Source organism: Phoenix dactylifera, chromosome 12, assembly GCF_009389715.1.
Source record: "Phoenix dactylifera cultivar Barhee BC4 chromosome 12, palm_55x_up_171113_PBpolish2nd_filt_p, whole genome shotgun sequence".
NCBI classification, from domain to species: domain Eukaryota; kingdom Viridiplantae; phylum Streptophyta; class Magnoliopsida; order Arecales; family Arecaceae; genus Phoenix; species Phoenix dactylifera.
The window spans coordinates 6,329,063-6,345,853 of record NC_052403.1 but is presented as its reverse complement, the minus strand read 5'-3'; the positions used below and the strand labels follow the sequence as shown (position 1 = coordinate 6,345,853).

At 41.5% G+C, this 16,791-nt stretch overlaps 3 protein-coding genes across 3 annotated transcripts; 2 read left to right on the top strand and 1 right to left on the bottom strand.

Annotated features, from left to right (window-relative positions):
* Positions 1-1,789: 1,789 nt before the first annotated feature.
* On the bottom strand, positions 1,790-2,764 carry LOC103697789 (probable membrane-associated kinase regulator 4). Its single transcript, XM_008779722.2, has one exon. The coding sequence runs from the start codon at positions 2,762-2,764 to the stop codon at positions 1,790-1,792; it is 975 nt and encodes a 324-aa protein (XP_008777944.2).
* Positions 2,765-7,223: 4,459 nt separating this feature from the next.
* LOC103696420 (protein CANDIDATE G-PROTEIN COUPLED RECEPTOR 7-like) lies at positions 7,224-8,967 on the top strand. Its single transcript, XM_008778036.4, has one exon. It carries the CDS (start codon positions 7,374-7,376, stop codon positions 8,712-8,714), a length of 1,341 nt encoding a protein of 446 aa, XP_008776258.1. The 5' UTR covers positions 7,224-7,373; the 3' UTR covers positions 8,715-8,967.
* Positions 8,968-13,593: 4,626 nt separating this feature from the next.
* Positions 13,594-15,985, top strand: LOC103696411 (chalcone--flavonone isomerase). The gene is made up of 4 exons (XM_039132451.1): positions 13,594-13,783; positions 14,129-14,287; positions 15,194-15,417; positions 15,523-15,985. The coding sequence occupies exons 1-4, from the start codon at positions 13,675-13,677 to the stop codon at positions 15,733-15,735; spliced, it is 705 nt and encodes a 234-aa protein (XP_038988379.1). The 5' UTR covers positions 13,594-13,674; the 3' UTR covers positions 15,736-15,985.
* Positions 15,986-16,791: the final 806 nt, after the last annotated feature.

Genomic DNA, 16,791 nt, shown 5'->3' with positions numbered 1-16,791 from the left:
GCTTCAGGGTTTAATGTAAGGTGGTTAAAGCTTGTTTGTTGTACTGGAGTCTCATCACTAGGCCCATCATTATGTATTTAAGTATTTGTTTCTTTATCAATTTGTCTGCAGATTAGGTTGTTAATCTTCCTTGCCCTCTTACGTGATCTGCTCAACAAGAAACTAACTTATTATTGGAAAGAGTCTCCCGAGCATTAAAACAAGTTGCTCTCGTCATGCACAAGTCTAAAAGATAATAATACTTAATAACTTGGTGATTAGTAAATATTCATGAAATGGTCCATTACAATGCATTGATAACTGGTGGAGCTTCCATATGGAGATATCAGTAGAAATCACTAATCATCTGCTGCCAAGTCTGTGTTTGTTAATGGAAACAAAAAGTAGTGGCTTTATTCTTTTTCCATTGTTTTTGTTTTTGTTTGATGGCCAAGTGAAGCAATCCAGGGCTTGTGGATCAATCAATCAATCATAGCTTCAAAGATGGGCTATTCATCAGAACTAGCTAGAAGTTGATCATTTCATGTATGGTAGCTTCTTGTCATCGCTATATATATATATGTATACATATATATAATAATCCGATCATTTTCCATTCAAGGAGATATATTGGCCTCATAAACTTTTTTACAGATATATATCGACTTCCCTAAACAGCTTATTCATTGACTCTATTCTATAGTCGACATTACTAGAAACTTACGTCGATTAAGTATATACTTAAAAGGTAAGAGGAATCCTATGAAGACATCATAACTAAAAGAAAATCTCATCTCAAAGAGAATAGCAGTCGTGTCTACAACTCGTCTTCAGTTCATCTGTCACTTCTTAGGGCTGCTTCACAATAAATCCCCACGGAGACTTTGGCTTTACTACAAAGTGCCGGGAAAACAACTCAATTCCAACAAAGGCACGAGAACATATCCTAATTCAATTGGGAAAGGACATTTCAAGAATTGTTAAAATCCTAGCTAAAAAACTGAACATTTAGATGGATGAGCCGGGGAGTACATACGCACCGCAAAAGTTCTTAACCTATCCGATGTGAGACTATTATTCCTCAGCATGAATTGTGCTGCGACCTCAGGCAACACAAGCATATGTCCTCATGCAAATTGGACCATCAGGCACTACCTTCCAACCAAGCAAAATGACCAGGATAGCTGTGCAGCTTGCACCGCACATCAGCAGAAGTTTGTCATGATAAATTGTCTAAATTGAATCTATAACATTGTTGTTTAAATTGACCCTGAAGGTGATGGCATTGGATGCTCTCGTTATAAGGAATGCGTCATCTTTACCAAAGTCATATTCTGCTTCATCTGATTTAGATGACTTAAACTCGACATTTACATAGATATCAAGCAGATGGAGAGAAGATAAGTCATTAATATAGACTATGAGGACTCCATGCAAGTAGATATCGATCGAGAGCAGATTTATTAGTTTATTTGACATGCTGAGAGCAATGTGTTCAGAGATTAATTCTCTTTCAGAAAAGCTTGTAAAGAGAATTTGTAACAAGATGTATTGGATTAAACTGAGCTTCCATTGAGCATACAGAACCATTGATAGGCATCTAAGCCATTTTAACTGAACTAAGGCATACTCAAAACTCCTGCAAAATAGGAAAACCCAGAGAAATTGTTTTTTTTCTTAACCAAACACCCCCCCACCCCCACCCCCCACCATGATGATTTCTTTCCATCATCCGCTGCAAAGGCCTGGTTTCTCTTGTTTCTTGCAATCTGCTGCTATGCTAGTAGCAGTCAAGGAACAAAACCCAACATCACTTACACTTTCTTGGTGAAACTAGCTGCTGAGACTTCTTACAATAGGCAATTGCTCCTTGGATCGAGTTCTCCATGTCTGAATTTACACTGCTGCTCCTCTTCAGCATTGGCGGTCCGCAGAATCCATGTGAATTCACGCTCGAGAAGGAGGAAGAGTCGGAAGAAGAGCATGATGAAGAAGCAGAGGAGGATTTGGTTGGAGAATGCCACTTAATGGCACCTGAGAAAGACCTCCTGTGACTGCAATCCTCATCTTTCATCTTCTCTCCATCGATGCTAATCACAGTTGTAGTAGCATCGTTATGTGTAGGCGCAACTTTTTCCCACTGAATTTGCCCAAATGGCTTCTTTCTCCCTGACTTCAGGTGGCCATTTGAGCATTCTTTAACTTCAGGTACCGCGTGTTTCTCATCTGAACATCCGGATTTCGTGAAGAGAGACTTGAGAAAAGCTTTCGAAGCTTTCAGCTTGAGACTCAGGGAGGACTGCCTCATGAACTTGAGCTTCTTAGACCAAGACTTCTTCGGGTGGGACTGGACGAGCTCTGTAGAGCATTCAAAGTAGTAGTCCTCTGCATCGAGCTCTCCACTTGCAAAGCAAGAAGTGGCAGGCGAGATGTTGCAGGACTCAAATGGAGTGGTGGTGGAAGTGTTAGTATTGGTGGTAGTGGTGATGACACCCTCTTCGAAGGATTCCAAATTTTTTCCATGGGCAGGAGGAATGTTGGAGTTCTGCAGGAGCTTCTGAACCATTTGTAAGCGCCGTGGGGGGTGGAGGGGGAGGAGCTTTCCTTTGTAGAAGAGCTCATCAGCAGGGGAGGTGATGGTCTCTCTCTCAAGTGGGGCAGACATTTGGAACTCAAATTCTCTTGAATGTGGGGGAGAAGATTTGTTGTAGCACAAGAAGGTAGCAGAGCTGATGTCCATATCTATATACTCTTCCTCAACTAGCTGGTCATATGGATTTGCCATGCTACAGTAATGATTAGCAAACTGCTCTCTTTGTTGTGATAATTCTCTCTATCTCTCTCTCTCTCTCTCTCTCTCGTGTCTTCTTCCCTTCTCTCTATGCCTTCTTTTCTCCTCGGTGGTGTGGCTTTGAGGTGGGTGGTGATGTGCTTTAGAAGGGGCAGGGAGGGGAGTTTGGCATTCTTTGAAGCAAGGAAAGGGCCAAGAAAAGAAGCATTTGGGAGGGGCCGTTACAAACTGGGAAAGCATCCAAAATAACAAACGCAAAAGAGTTATGGGGAAGCCTGGAGTCCCCACCCTTCTCATATGGCTAATATTTTGTTTCGTTCCAAACATCTCTCTCTTGTCAGACACCACGCACTTCAATGCTGCCTTTCAGTTTCTTTATTTTTTATGCGTAGTTCTTTCACTGCTATTTCAATTAGTTCTGTCTTTCCATTGTTCTCTTCCTTCATTGCTTCTCTTTTACTATGATAAGATTATGGAGCTGCACTTAGTCCAATCACTTACAATTGCTCTGCTAGTAATCTGAATTTGAAAAGAACCATACCCCAAAACCTGGACTTGTGTGCTTCCAGCATTGAACACACCAAATATAGTTATATAGAATAGAACATACATATGCATATGACTTCGATGGCAACAGCTTGAACTCCTTTTACTTTGTGTGGTGTTCTCAAGTGTTGGTGCACTAGAAGCTGATTTAATATTGCTAGACAGGGCCTCTTGGCCACCCTTAATCCTTTTTGGAAGCGATACGAAAAATCTATAGGAATCGACGTGTCGAGAATCTACATTAGTTTAAATACAGCTGCTCGATCAGGTCCTAGACTAGATTAATCTAGATAGGTACGAAAGCTACCTGTCCCTGACCCCAAGGTCATGCTTGTCTGAAAACCTATAAGATTTATCATAGGTTATGACTGAAAATTTGCAATCTCTAAATAGGGGAGGCAATACATCTAATGATAAGCAGGATCCGTCCGGTAGGCAATGCATATATGCATTCTTTCTTTCTTTCCTTCTTTTCTCTTCCTTTTTTCTTTGGTCTTATGGACAACCAAACCTATGATAGAATAGCCACACATACTGAGCAACTTGTGCATACCCTTTGTCTACAACACTTGAATTGATAGGATAGCATATGCTTTTGTTCATGAATCAATTAAGATCAGAATTGGTGTAGGATTAGATCGGATGGCTCTTGGATTGGAAAACCAAGAACTGATGAGGGAAATGTAATCCAAATTTGCATTGATATTCCTCTCTTTCACTGTCATCTGATCCTTGGTAAACTTTCACCTTTTTTTTTTTTAACTGTCCCTGTGGCTGCTGACTTCTTAACTCGAAGCCCTTCCCGACAATTGTAGGTGGGTAACATGCAGCTCCTACTAAAAGATTGCACTGCAAAGCTCGAGGCTCCCTTTGCCCTGCCCATATATCAATAACTCCTATAATTGCCCTCCTAAAACAGCGTGAGAGGCCCTGAACGCAGAAAGCCCCCCTCGCTTTCTCTTTCTCCTGCTCTCATTCATGTAGGAGGACCCAAACAGAAGCAAAGATGGAACTTTTCTATCCTGGCGTTTCTGAGGAGGAATGGTTGCTTGCATCCTTTTGGGACTTTGAGACCCCATCACACCTCACAGGTTTCTAATGTTCCATGCTTGACAAGAAAGTATGTAGGTCCTCCTGCAAATACTTTCCTTGACTTCATATTGGGAAACCACATGACATAACCACACCTCAAAGAATTCGTAGTTTGGCAGCTATGCATAATGATGAAGATAAGAGGTTTCATATTGGAAAATGCTTTATTTTGAACCGCTGGAAATGAAATGGATAATAAAGCCCTTCATAAACCACCTACTCTTGTGTATGATGCACAAAAACCTAGTTTGGTGCCCATTTCAGGTAGTACTCCTTTTAGTTTTATCATGTTGACATTAGATTTAGATATGCAAGGCTTTATTAAATTTTGATGGATCGCAGATCAATCCTTAAAGGCCAATTATAATAAATGAGATTGCTGCTCAATCGAGTGGAATAGAGGAGGAGGATTCATATGGTTGTTCCCAACTAGTTTGGGATTAAGGCTGAGTTGAGTTGAGTTGTGAGAGGGGAAAAAAAAGTTGTTTTTGAAGCTGAGTTTTTCACTTTTTCTCTTATGTGCTAATTGAGTGCAAGTTTCTGCATTGGTTGATGTTCCCAAGGGCAAGAGGCTATTTCTTTTTTCCTTTTTTTGATTAAGAAAAGAGACTATTAAAGCCACTTACACCATCAATTTCAAGAGGCTTGACAAATTATCAAACAACAAAAGATCCACAAGCTATGAGGTGAAAAACTAATAATAGGCCTATTTGGATGCCCAAATAACTAATCCACCGACTAACTATTCTTCGACATGAAACTTCTATCGTCGTTAGTCTAATGATTGTTAAAATAGAGAGGCTCGAAGTAGTTTGAGATTTGGTTATCCTAAGCTTTTAGAGACAGTAAATCACCTTTTCAGCTGCTTGCATCATTCTTAAAAATTTGAAACAACTGATTCCTGATCACTTCGTCTCCCTCAAAATCCTCCTAAACTACTGCTGTTTTTAAGCATTTTTAAAATGGAATACTCATCGAGAAAATGTTATCGGCTGACAGGATCTTACATCTCAACAATCCCTTAATCAAACCCTAGGTTTTATGTTAAATAAGATTGTCGTCGAATGCACGACTTCATTTGCAGTCATTGGCATCAATATTTGTGAGTCAAAAGTTTCAACCACCATATTCTACTATCATACATCTAAATCATGTCTTGGTTCCTTCGCAGCAGATCCTTTGCATCCCTAGCTGCAAGAAATTTCCTGTAGCTTCGACAAGCTATATCAGGAAGCAGCATGAAGTTGCTTGCACACTGACCACTCTTTTTTCAAACTACTCCACCATGGACTGAATCAGATGAGCTTGGAGTTATGCTAATTTCCCACCATGCAGAAACCCTAACGTTAATTACTATAACTGGAGTATACACAGGATTAAGCCTCGAGTTGCGAAGTTTTCAAGCTTATGCTCACATTTTCTTTAGTTATTTTTTAAGATATTGTACATGCTCTAGCCATCCTATCACTGCTAAACCTAATTTTGACAACCAGGTCCTGCGACCGAACACTACCTTGAAGCATTACCTCTCACCTCTTAATCCAACAGAGATCAGGGCTGCAGCAAGGTGAATCTATCTGTCACTTTTAATAAGAGGCAAAATTTAAACAGATCCAAGTATAGATGCAAGTTTGGCCTATAAATTTGCATAATGGCTGCACAGAACAAAGGCACACACTAGAATAAGGCAAGAGTGCGGTGGAAAAACTCCAATACTTTGGAGTCATTTATATGATTTAAACGTGAGAAGATGGCAGTTTACGCAACAAAGGATTGGAAAATCACTTGCATGCATCACCTCTATCATTAGCATAACTACTGTTAATCTACATTATGCAACAAAAGAAAAACAGATCAAACAACATATTAAAAAAAAGGAAGAGAATTTTAGAGACTGTATGGATCAACATAAAGAAAAAATGCTCGAAATCGATGAATTACTACACACTGGTCAAGCTAGTCAATGTTATGTTTTTTTGGAGGTGCAAGCTACTCAATGTCAGACAAGCAGTGGGACTCAAAAGTGTAGCATTTGTTATGGGCGTGTACTACTCTCTAATCAAGGTGGGAGATTGGTGGAGATGTACAAAACAAGTCTTTTGGAGAAAGACATGGGTGTGAAATGCATTGCACTTCTCCTCCCTTGGTCAGGTACCATTTTTTTTTGATTTTGGTAAGTATATGCTGTCTATTCTTCACACAAAGAGGCGATCTAATGGGGATGGCAATCGCCCATCCTCTCCTATATGACTTAATGAGGAGCTCAAGGGAGTGCATATTTCTGGTGGTCAGATATGTCTATAGAGAAGCTAATAGGGCGGTAGATTGGTTGCTTTTTATATTGCACAACACTCTGCTGAAGTCTTATGGATCGAGTCATTCATCCCGCTTCCACTCTATGATAATTTATTTTCTAATTTTTCTGGATATATTTATACTAGATATGTATAAGCTAATCTTAAAAAAAAAGAGAAGAAGTTAGAAAGAACAAAAAAAAAAGAAGGAAGAAGAAGAAAAGAAAAAAAAGGAGGAGGAAGGATCAATGGGCCGGATCTTGGGCTTCGTTTAAAGAAATCCTCTCAACCGTAGCGTTTCGTTCAAGTCACGGGGCCTATAGTATAGAATGACTGGGCTCCGCTCCCCCCTTCGGTACACTGTTCTCACCGTGTTACAAGCAACGCTCTCTACGGCACTAAAATCCACCATCGGATCAATCATAATCTCACCAACATCTCCAATCTCCACGCAAAACGGACGGCCAATGCCCGTCAGGTCCACGTTAAGTTATCCAATCCCCATCTTCCACCAAACCGACAGACGCCATAGCGACCGAGACTTCTTGCCCATCGAGTCCCCGTTCGCAGTCTTCCCCCAAAGGTCGCCTCCCGCGAGTCGAAGCACCGGTTAAAGCGCCAGCCTCCACCTTGATCGCCTCCGGAGAAACGCAGATCCGGTCCCCGGCGCCATGGCTAAGCTTTCTCTCCTTCCTCTCCTCCTCCTCTTTTTCTCCTTGATCTCGTCGTCCGTTGCCGAGATCAAAACCCTAAAGATCAACGCCGACACCCGCCCCATCATTCTCTTCGAGAAGTTCGGCTTCACCCACCAAGGCTTCGTCACCATCAGCGTCTCCGACGTCTCCTTCACCTCCTCCCTCGCCGCCCCCGACCCCTCCCTCTTCGGCTTCTTCCTCCTCTCTGACGAGAGCCTCATCCAGGCCACCTACGAATCCCAGCAGCAGCAGCAGCAGCAAAACCCTAACCCTAATTCCAACCCCAGCTGCATCCTCTCCAGCACTTACGTCCGCCTTCTCTTCAAATTCAACGATCTCGCCGCCCCCAACTTCAATTTCTACAACAATTCCTTCCCCATAACCCATCCCGATGAGTACAGCCTCTTCTTCGCTAACTGCAACCCCGAGTCCCAGGTCTCCATGGCCGTCCACACTGAGATGTACAATGTCCGCCCCGACGGTTCCCGCGACTACCTCTCCGTCGGCCAGTACCCCCTCCCCTCCCTCTATTTCGTCTTCGCCCTCGTCTACGTCGCCTTTCTCGCCGTCTGGATCTCCTACCTCATCAAGAACCGCCTCTCCTCCCATCGGATCCACCTCCTCATGGCCGGCCTCGTTCTCACCAAGGTCCTCAACCTCCTCTTCGCCGCCGAGGACCAGCACTACGTCCGCGTCACCGGCACCCCCCACGGCTGGGACGTCCTCTTCTACCTCTTCCAGTTCCTTAAAGGTGTTCTCTTGTTCACCGTCATCGTCCTCATCGGCACCGGCTGGTCCTTCCTCAAGCCCTTCCTCCAAGAGAAGGAGAAGAAGGTCCTCATGATCGTGATCCCGCTCCAGGTCATCGCGAACATTGCTTCGATTGTGATCGGCGAGACTGGGCCCTTCATCCAGGACTGGGTCACCTGGAACCAGGTCTTCCTCCTCATCGACGTCATCTGCTGCTGCGCCGTCCTGTTCCCGATCATCTGGTCTATCCGGTCCCTCCGCGAGACGTCCAAGACCGATGGGAAGGCTGCAAGGAATCTGGCCAAGCTCACTCTTTTCAGGCAGTTCTACATTGTGGTCATTGGTTACTTGTACTTCACGAGGATCGTGGTGTATGCGCTCCGGACGATCGCATCGTATAAGTACCGGTGGGTGAGCGTGGCAGTGGAGGAGACTGCAAGCCTTGCTTTCTATATCTTTATGTTTTATATGTTTAGGCCGGTTGAGAGGAACCAGTACTTTGTACTTGATGATGAAGAGGAAGAGGCGGCGGAGGTGGCTCTCAGGGACGAAGAGTTTGAGCTCTGAATGGCTGGTGGATCGAAGCAGTATGGTCGGAGAGACTGGCGGGTGTGCTGTTCTGCTCCCGTTTACTACTTTTGTTCTTAGCGCTTGCCATAGCAATGGTTTACGTCAGTTTCCATACCTTATGGAATTATATTTGCTCTCTGGGATGTAGTTGTTGGAATTTAGGGATGGCATTCAGCTTGTCAATTCCAATATCAGAAATTGGCTTGCCTTTCACTATGTTAATTTTCATTTTCTTTGCCGGTTCTTTCGATGCTTTGCATGCTATGTTTCTCTGTGAAATTCTGTCTGTTCTCTGTGCTGTAGCTGCTGGAAGTTGGGAATAGCATTCAACTTGCCAATTCTTAGTTCAAAAAGTGCTGCACTTGATTTTTGTACTGTCAATTTTGATTTTTGATTGCTTCTTTTGATGCTCTGCTTGTTACTTCTCTTTGCTTTGATTTTGTATGCCATCTAGTTAGAGCAGCCACCAATTATTTAGGTTATAAAATATCTCTGGATAATGTAGGCTAATAATGACTGCTGATGGTCCATCCCATCAGCACTATTCTGATCAATATAGATACATTATTCTGATCTCTCTCGCTGAAGATGAGTGCATGTAAGTAGATTCTGTTAAATGCGATGACAAATGTCTTCTTGAATTGGTCATAAAAAGAAAACATTTTCTTAGGAATTATATTCTTGATGACAACTCTCTTGACTTGTCTTCCTTAACGGCTCGAATCCATCAACTGTGCTTGCCAAAATATTATGCTTCTGGACTCAAGACTTTACCACCAAGAGGCATTGCACATACTGTATTTCTCCAATAACTTTGCCTTCAGGAAAATTTTGGACACCTTATCCTGGGTTTATAACGTTAGTTCGTGATACCTAAAAGGGCATATCATATTTAAACTATATAGAAATGCACCGATATTTTGTTTTTTTTCAAGAGCTGTGTTGGGGTATTGGATTGAATTAGACTCATCTTACCTTTTTTTTCAATGGCTTCCATGTGCCTTGTCACTTTCCTTTCCATGAACAAGCTCTTGATGATCGAATTTTGGATGAATTTTCATCCTGATTCTTGGCCGTACCGGCGATCAATTGAGTTTGATCTATCTAAAACCATTCAATTTGCATGCCTTTAACACAAAAAAGATTCCTTGTACCTAGAGATTTGTTCATAGACATCTCTTCCTGTGCACACCTATGCATCCTATGTCTCTTTCTTTTCATAGGCAGTCTCTAGATGATCTCGACTGGAGCGTTGTAATCCAATTTGCAGGACTCGTCATCCAGGTACTGAGTATAATCTTTATGATTCATTCAATAATATCTTGTCCGAACAATTAAATAAATCCCCAAATTCCATACTATCTTGCATATGTACTGAGTAGATAGCAAGGAAGTGGTCATGATTGATATCATGGAAAATAGCATCAAGGGTTTTGGCTCATTTGTTTTGATGCGATCGTCATTGGGGGTGGAAACTGTGGTGTGTTGGGTCGTATACGGGGAGAAATGGATGGCACAGAGTTTGGTGTCCTCGAAGAGCAGGATGAGGTAGGCCTCGGCGGCCTTCAAGAGACTTTACCCGCGAGATAAGCTGGGTCCTTCAGTAATAAATTGAAAGTGACATAAGATTTCTTATATCAATATCAATAACTAGGTGATATGTAGTTAATTTTGAATAGCAACTCTACACATATTGTATTTGTATGTTGGATCAGTTTTTGATCCTTAGATATATAGCATTATCTTCATAACTTTTTTACCTCCTATAAATTTATTCAGTGTTTCCACTGTGAGGCTACAGGGAATTTTTAATGTAGAGAAATGTAATATTTCATCATGAGCGATAGTAGCCTCAACCAGCAATATGGTCTTTCTTGTCCAATGCATTATGGCTTTTTGGAGTAGAAAGTGACAAATATGTTCCGTGCTGGTCACACCGTAGACTGTGAAATCAGTTTCGACCAGGAAAATTTCTCTTCTTCTAGAACTGTTCCAACAACTTTGTTAGAGGTTCTATACCCTGTTTCTATCCTTTGCTAATAACATAGCCATGCGGGATGGGCGTGCAAATTTTTTTCGGGATCTTGATATGATTGAAAATAAAATAAAGAGTGGTTTTGGCAATGGATATGAGGATTTACGATTTTATTGAAAGAAAGATTTGGTAAAAAATAATAAAATATTGTGCTTTGATAAAAAATGAAACAATCATTAGAGAGGAAAAAATAGTCTGTTAAATTTTGTCTGGTGATGTGTGTTTAGCTTGTATTCATCCATGTTCTTTCTGTCTTCTCTTAGTGCTCATTTCTTCATTCTCCAAAGATTTGACCTTGTCTGGGAGCTGACAACTTAAGTATTTATAATGCCTCCTTATTTAGGTGGGATAAGGTTTGTTATCCATACATGTCTATTCTAATACAGGTGCTCAACTTGGTTAGTCTCCATCTATGAATATGCACCTAGACTGTTGATGAGTTCAATTTGGAGGTGACCATGTCTCGGCTTGGGATGACCTTTTCTTCTGTATCATCAACTGTTGAATTTGTCTTAATTTGTTTAGTGGAGTCAGGATATAGTGCCCCATATGCTTAGACCATGCTAGAGTAGGACCACATCTCAGAATCTAGGCCTGGAACTTAAAATATAGTAGTGTTTATTATTTGGTGGTCTTGGCAAATGTATATCTGAGGGTCCTGGCACCATATCCTTGAAAAGTTTTCTGGATCAAACGGGGAGCTCATTTGCTTGCTAACACATCTATGTTTAATTCTTTGTAATGCCATCTTCTTTCTGCATACTCTTTGACTCTGACAGGACAATTAAGCGCTGTTGCACGCGTTTGCATTTTGTAGCAGAACCAAGTAAGTCTCTAGCTGGAATTCAGGTGAATGAAAACCCATGTTATTAATGTTGATTATCTTCGATCTGTTGTTGTGAAATATTGAGAGATTGGAGAAGGCATTTCTAATAGATCTATAACTTGGTGGATGTCCTAGTTTTTTTCTGCCACCATCAACTCTGATTTCATTTTTATATATGGCTTTGTTATTTGGATTTTTTTTATTATTGAAATCTGAAGCGTCTGCTGTACATTGTTGCATGTTATGAGATGAAAATTTCTTAGCAGGTTGGCTGTGTTTCATCCTCCAGCTACCTCCTTTGATGGAAATGATCTTGCTGCCTATGAGCTATCTCGAAAGATGTTATACATCAGCCAAGTTCTCATAGAATATTTGTTGAAAGCATAATGTTAATATTTCTATCTAGATTAGCAGTATTGAGACTGAGGTGATTGCATTGTTTCCTTCATTAATTTAAGAATCATCTATTCTTGATGGCAGCATTTGAGAGACTGGTTCTTCCTGTATTTGTTTTTAGCTTTTACTGATTTGAACTTGCTTGTCACTAAAAGTATCTCTTGATGTAATTAATGGAAACATAATTCCATCTGTTGAGAACTTAACGATTATCAGTTTTCCTGTTTTTAAGGAGACTTGCGAAAAATACCGCTCCTATTGTTGATCTCAGGCCCGTGTTGTGGTTCAATTTATTTTGCCTGGAGAGCGCATAATGCCATGCCAAAAGTTGTCTAAAATCAACCTAGCAAGTTTGTTAAAAGCAGCCATGGCTTAGTCTCAAGTTGTGGCAGCATTCGGTGAGATTCGTGTCAACCTAATCCACCTATAAATTTATATTTTCCATGCCGTTTGAGTCACGGTTGTTCAAGTTGTAATTGATCTCCCATCTGGATTGATTCCCATCTTATACACTTTGATCGATGTGATACATATTTACAGAAAGTCAATAGCATAGCTAATTGGGTTGTATCATTTATGGCCAATTATATAGGAACTATTTTATAGAGTTCTACTTCCATAGCTCCTACTAAGTTGTCGAACAATTTACATGCCGGTTCTTATGGTTGTATTTTACTCAAAAAGAATATAAAAAATATCTGGTTTTTTACCAAAAAATAATAAAAAAAAGTCTGGTGTAGGCGGACGGTCTTAACCAAGGTTGTATTTTGACTTGCATCACTCGTGTCCTGTTCTTAGGGAATGATGCTAGGGCTGTTTGGCGAGCGCTGGAGCCACGTTTCCTACCACTCTTGGCGCATCCCTGCCTACCTGCCCTTCTCCAACCAACTCATTCCTTGCCCCTATGCGATCCAAAATTCACCAAGTAACAAACTGAAGTAACATGCATACATTTGAGGCAGCTATAAACCATGCCATTACGTGTTCTAATTCCTCTGTCTGAAATAGTTTCCTTAGTGCCTTCCTGAAAATTATGCTAAATAATACAACATTCAGATGACCACACTTGTGTTAGAAATAATTTGACTAAAAACTGCTATATTTTTATTTTATAAAAATATTATGAAAAATAATTTATTAAAAAATTTAGAAAATTAAAAAGAATTTATCTAGAGAGGCGTACGATATATATACTATTCTAAAAACGTGATTCATCCTTTATGTGCAGGTTGGCGACGATCCCATCTTTTAGGTAAAATCAGTCGGCTCAATTCGATCCTTCTCTAACGAGTACAATTTTTTAAAAATTAACGTTTTGAAAAAAAATATTTTAAAATAGTTAAAATGGCTAAAATTAGGAGATAATTTTTTTTTTTCAATTAAAACTCCAATAACTTCTTATATACAACAATAAGTTTGGATATCTGCAGACAAACACTTGCTCACTTGTGTTGTGTGTTGTCATGACGGGGGAAATAAAGGCTGGCCTGGTGTTATTGGTATTTTAAGCGGGGGTGTTTTGGTTATTTAGCTCTAAAACTGGTGGCGAGGTTGATGCAGGAGAATTGAGTTAAATCCTCCATCTACCACCGTCCGTGACTCCCGTCTATTTAACGGCCACCGTCCCAGGGAAATCCTCAATTCCTCATCCCATTTGGCTGTCACTCTCTCATAGGCACGAGGAGGTACCGGTGGTGGAGATGGGAGAAGGAGCGGTGGCGCTACCCAAACTAGAGGTCGAGGGGTTCGTCTTCCCTCCGGTCGTCCGTCCCCCGGGTTCCTCCAAGACTCTCTTCCTCGGCGGGGCAGGTCAGCTATTCTTCCCAAGTTTGGCTCCGGAATAGGAATAGTTTCCCGTACAGAATAGTTATTTCACAAATTATTCCTATTCCGTCTTTTCCCCCTGTCCATACTCTGCAGCAGACGAATAGCTCATGTAATTTTTTCGTTCGGAATGGTTATGCTGGCCGGCATAAGTAGATCGGACGAAATTACTACTTCTTGGTTATGCCTTGAATGCTTTGGTAACAACCGGGCAGGCATAAAAACTTATTCCAAGCCTTAATACTTGTTTCCTTCTCCTCTCCCCCTCCTTTTCCTTTCTCCCTTCCTCTTTGCTTATATGTATGTAACTGTAACTCCATCTCTTATTAGGTGTGAGGGGTTTGGAGATCGGGGGCCGGTTCATTACGTTCACGGCCATCGGCGTCTATCTCGAGGACGAGGCGATCCGGTCGCTCTCGGGCAAGTGGAGAGGGAAGACCGCCGATGAGCTCGCCGCCTCGGTCGATTTCTTCCGCGATATCGTCGCCGGTGAGTTTTTCCATGTCATTTATTAGCGAATTAATTTGGGTTGTTGGAAGTGTACTATTTTCTGAAGTGGGACCACCGGGTCTCACTTACTTCTTCGATTGATTCCACGAGATTTCTACTCCGATCTGGACTTCCTTTTTGTCCCGTTGGCTATTTTGACCAAGTCAACTCTGTTGGTTGATAACTTGTGATGCATGCACCGACTCGTAATTAATTACAAGGTGGTGTCAACTTGGGTGCGTTTTAGGTGCGCCATGTACAGCAGATGGTCGGATGTGCACGTAATTTCACGGATCTTAAAGCCCTTTTTACCAGCATCCCATTCAAAAGGGGAAACTCCTTATTTCTGCTTTGCAATGGACTTAAAATAAATCCTATCCTATTAACATTGTGTGTAATTTTAGCAATTATGGATGATAAGAGCACCCACTGATGAGCTAAAAGGGGAAATCATACAAAAAAAAAAAAAAAAAAAACTTCCTGTACAAAGAACCTTTTTTTCCCCATACAAATAAAGCTCGAAAATTTTTCCATTCATTTTAGACAAAAAAAAAAAAAAAACTCACTAAGAGTGTGCAATAGCACAGCTAGTATATTTAAAAGATGAGGATACCAACCAATCCTGTCTGTAAATATCACCATGAGTACTGAATATGAATGACATGGATAATTTGTAATTGTGTATCTCCCTTTGCTGCTAGTTGTATCTTAGATTTCACGTTAGAAGCTTATGTCTTTGGAATCCTTTTTCATCATAATTTTCATTGAAGCAGGCATGCTTTAATCATCATTAACTCCATTTTAAGCAAACTAATTACCTGTGATTCTATGCTAATTTTCATGATCGCTAATAAGCCTATTGGTTTGGTAGTTGACACCTTGGCGGCTTTGCTTCCATGGGTGCAGGTTCCTTCGAGAAGTTCACCAGAGTGACCATGGTCCTGCCGCTGACCGGCCAGCAGTACTCGGAGAAGGTGTCCGAGAACTGCGTCGCCGCATGGAAGGCTGCCGGTATCTACACCGAAGCCGAAGGCATGGCTATCGAGAAGTTCAAAGAGGCCTTCAAGGCCGAGACCTACGGTCCTGGCTCCTCCATCCTCTTCACTCACTCCCCTTCCGGCGCTCTCACTGTCAGTGCTCTATCGCAGCTCCCTCTTTCTTTTCATCTCCACTGCTTGTTCCTCTATGGGCCGGCAGAGTTCATCTCCTCTCCTCTTTTATGTTTTCATACTTAGATTGCATCGTCGGAGGATGGGTCGATGCCTGAAGCTGGGCGTGTGGTTATAGAGAACAAGGCTCTGTGCGGTGCAATTCTGGAGTCCATAATAGGAGAGCATGGGGTCTCCCCTGCAGCAAAGAGGAGTTTGGCGGTGCGACTGTCGGAGCTCTTGAAGGAATCCCAGGATGGAGAGGAGAAGGTGGGGAATCCGGTGCCTGTGAGAGCATGATTCCGATATAACATGGTAAGAGGTGGTTGTCGTTGTTGTATCAGTGTGAAATACTGTGGGCTGCCACAGTGAAATCGTTCTGGTGTTTCCGTTTTCCCATGCCCCAGGAGGCTGCCATCTTGTCACGGTGAAATCGTTCTAGTGTTTCGTTTTTCCCGTGCCCCAGGAGGGGTGCCATCTTGTTTCTTCCATAGAACTCCTATCTTGGTATAAACAGCAGTTTATCTAATAATAAGGCCTTTTGAAATGCTGTGAATAGATAAATGATAAATGTTATGCTTTCACAAGAGGATAACCAGATAGATACTTTAGGTTCCAAATGAGATCGTTGCAAGGCCTCCCTATCGCAAGGTTGTTTATAAGGGCTACCATAGAAGGTTATTAACGCTTGGCATTATGCCCAATCTTTGTGGCTCTTATATATCAACCTGCCAAGAGAACTTCCTACCTGCAGGAAGCTATTCGCACTGCAAGCTGATCGAATCTGGGTCTGCTCCCTTCAAGGATATATGGAGACCTGAATTCTAGACTTCTTTCGGGAATATTCCAGACTGAGTCCAGATTAGGACCGGGAATGAGCTCAGGCTGGATTTTGGGCTAGGTCTGAAAAAGTTCGAATTAGGTTTGTTCTTAAATATAGAGACCACTTATTTTTCGAGTCGGACTTCGATATATTATTAGCTTGACTCGGGTTCGACCTGAACCCAAGCCCGAACAAGGTTCGAAACAGAGTTTGAATTCATGCCCGAATTCAAGTCAGAATCAATTTATCTTTATATGTTGTTATTTAGATAGAATAATAAGCAAGTAAATGATATATTAAAATAGGTTTAGCTGAAAATAATTAATTTATCATATATTATTTACTTATGCTATAGAAGATAGCCCAATTTTTAGCTAGCTCATTTATTTGTGAAGTGATATTATGGAACATTAAACTTCAATCGGGTTTAGGCTGGATGTTTTTTTGGCCCAAACTGATAATTTGGGCTGGCCCGATTGGGTTGAGGTAGGGCTTGGGCATCCATTATCCAAAAAAATTTAGGCCTAAGCCCA

Excerpts from the sequence above, each read along its gene's own strand:
- LOC103696411 (XM_039132451.1), top strand. The coding sequence starts at position 13,675 with ATGGGAGAAGGAGCGGTGGCGCTACCCAAACTAGAGGTCGAGGGGTTC. Across the intron at positions 13,784-14,128 it reads TCTCTTCCTCGGCGGGGCAG|GTGTGAGGGGTTTGGAGATC; the intron begins GTCAGCTATTCT and ends ATCTCTTATTAG. Across the intron at positions 15,418-15,522 it reads CCCCTTCCGGCGCTCTCACT|ATTGCATCGTCGGAGGATGG; the intron begins GTCAGTGCTCTA and ends TTTCATACTTAG.
- LOC103696420 (XM_008778036.4), top strand. The coding sequence starts at position 7,374 with ATGGCTAAGCTTTCTCTCCTTCCTCTCCTCCTCCTCTTTTTCTCCTTG.
- LOC103697789 (XM_008779722.2), bottom strand. The coding sequence starts at position 2,764 with ATGGCAAATCCATATGACCAGCTAGTTGAGGAAGAGTATATAGATATG.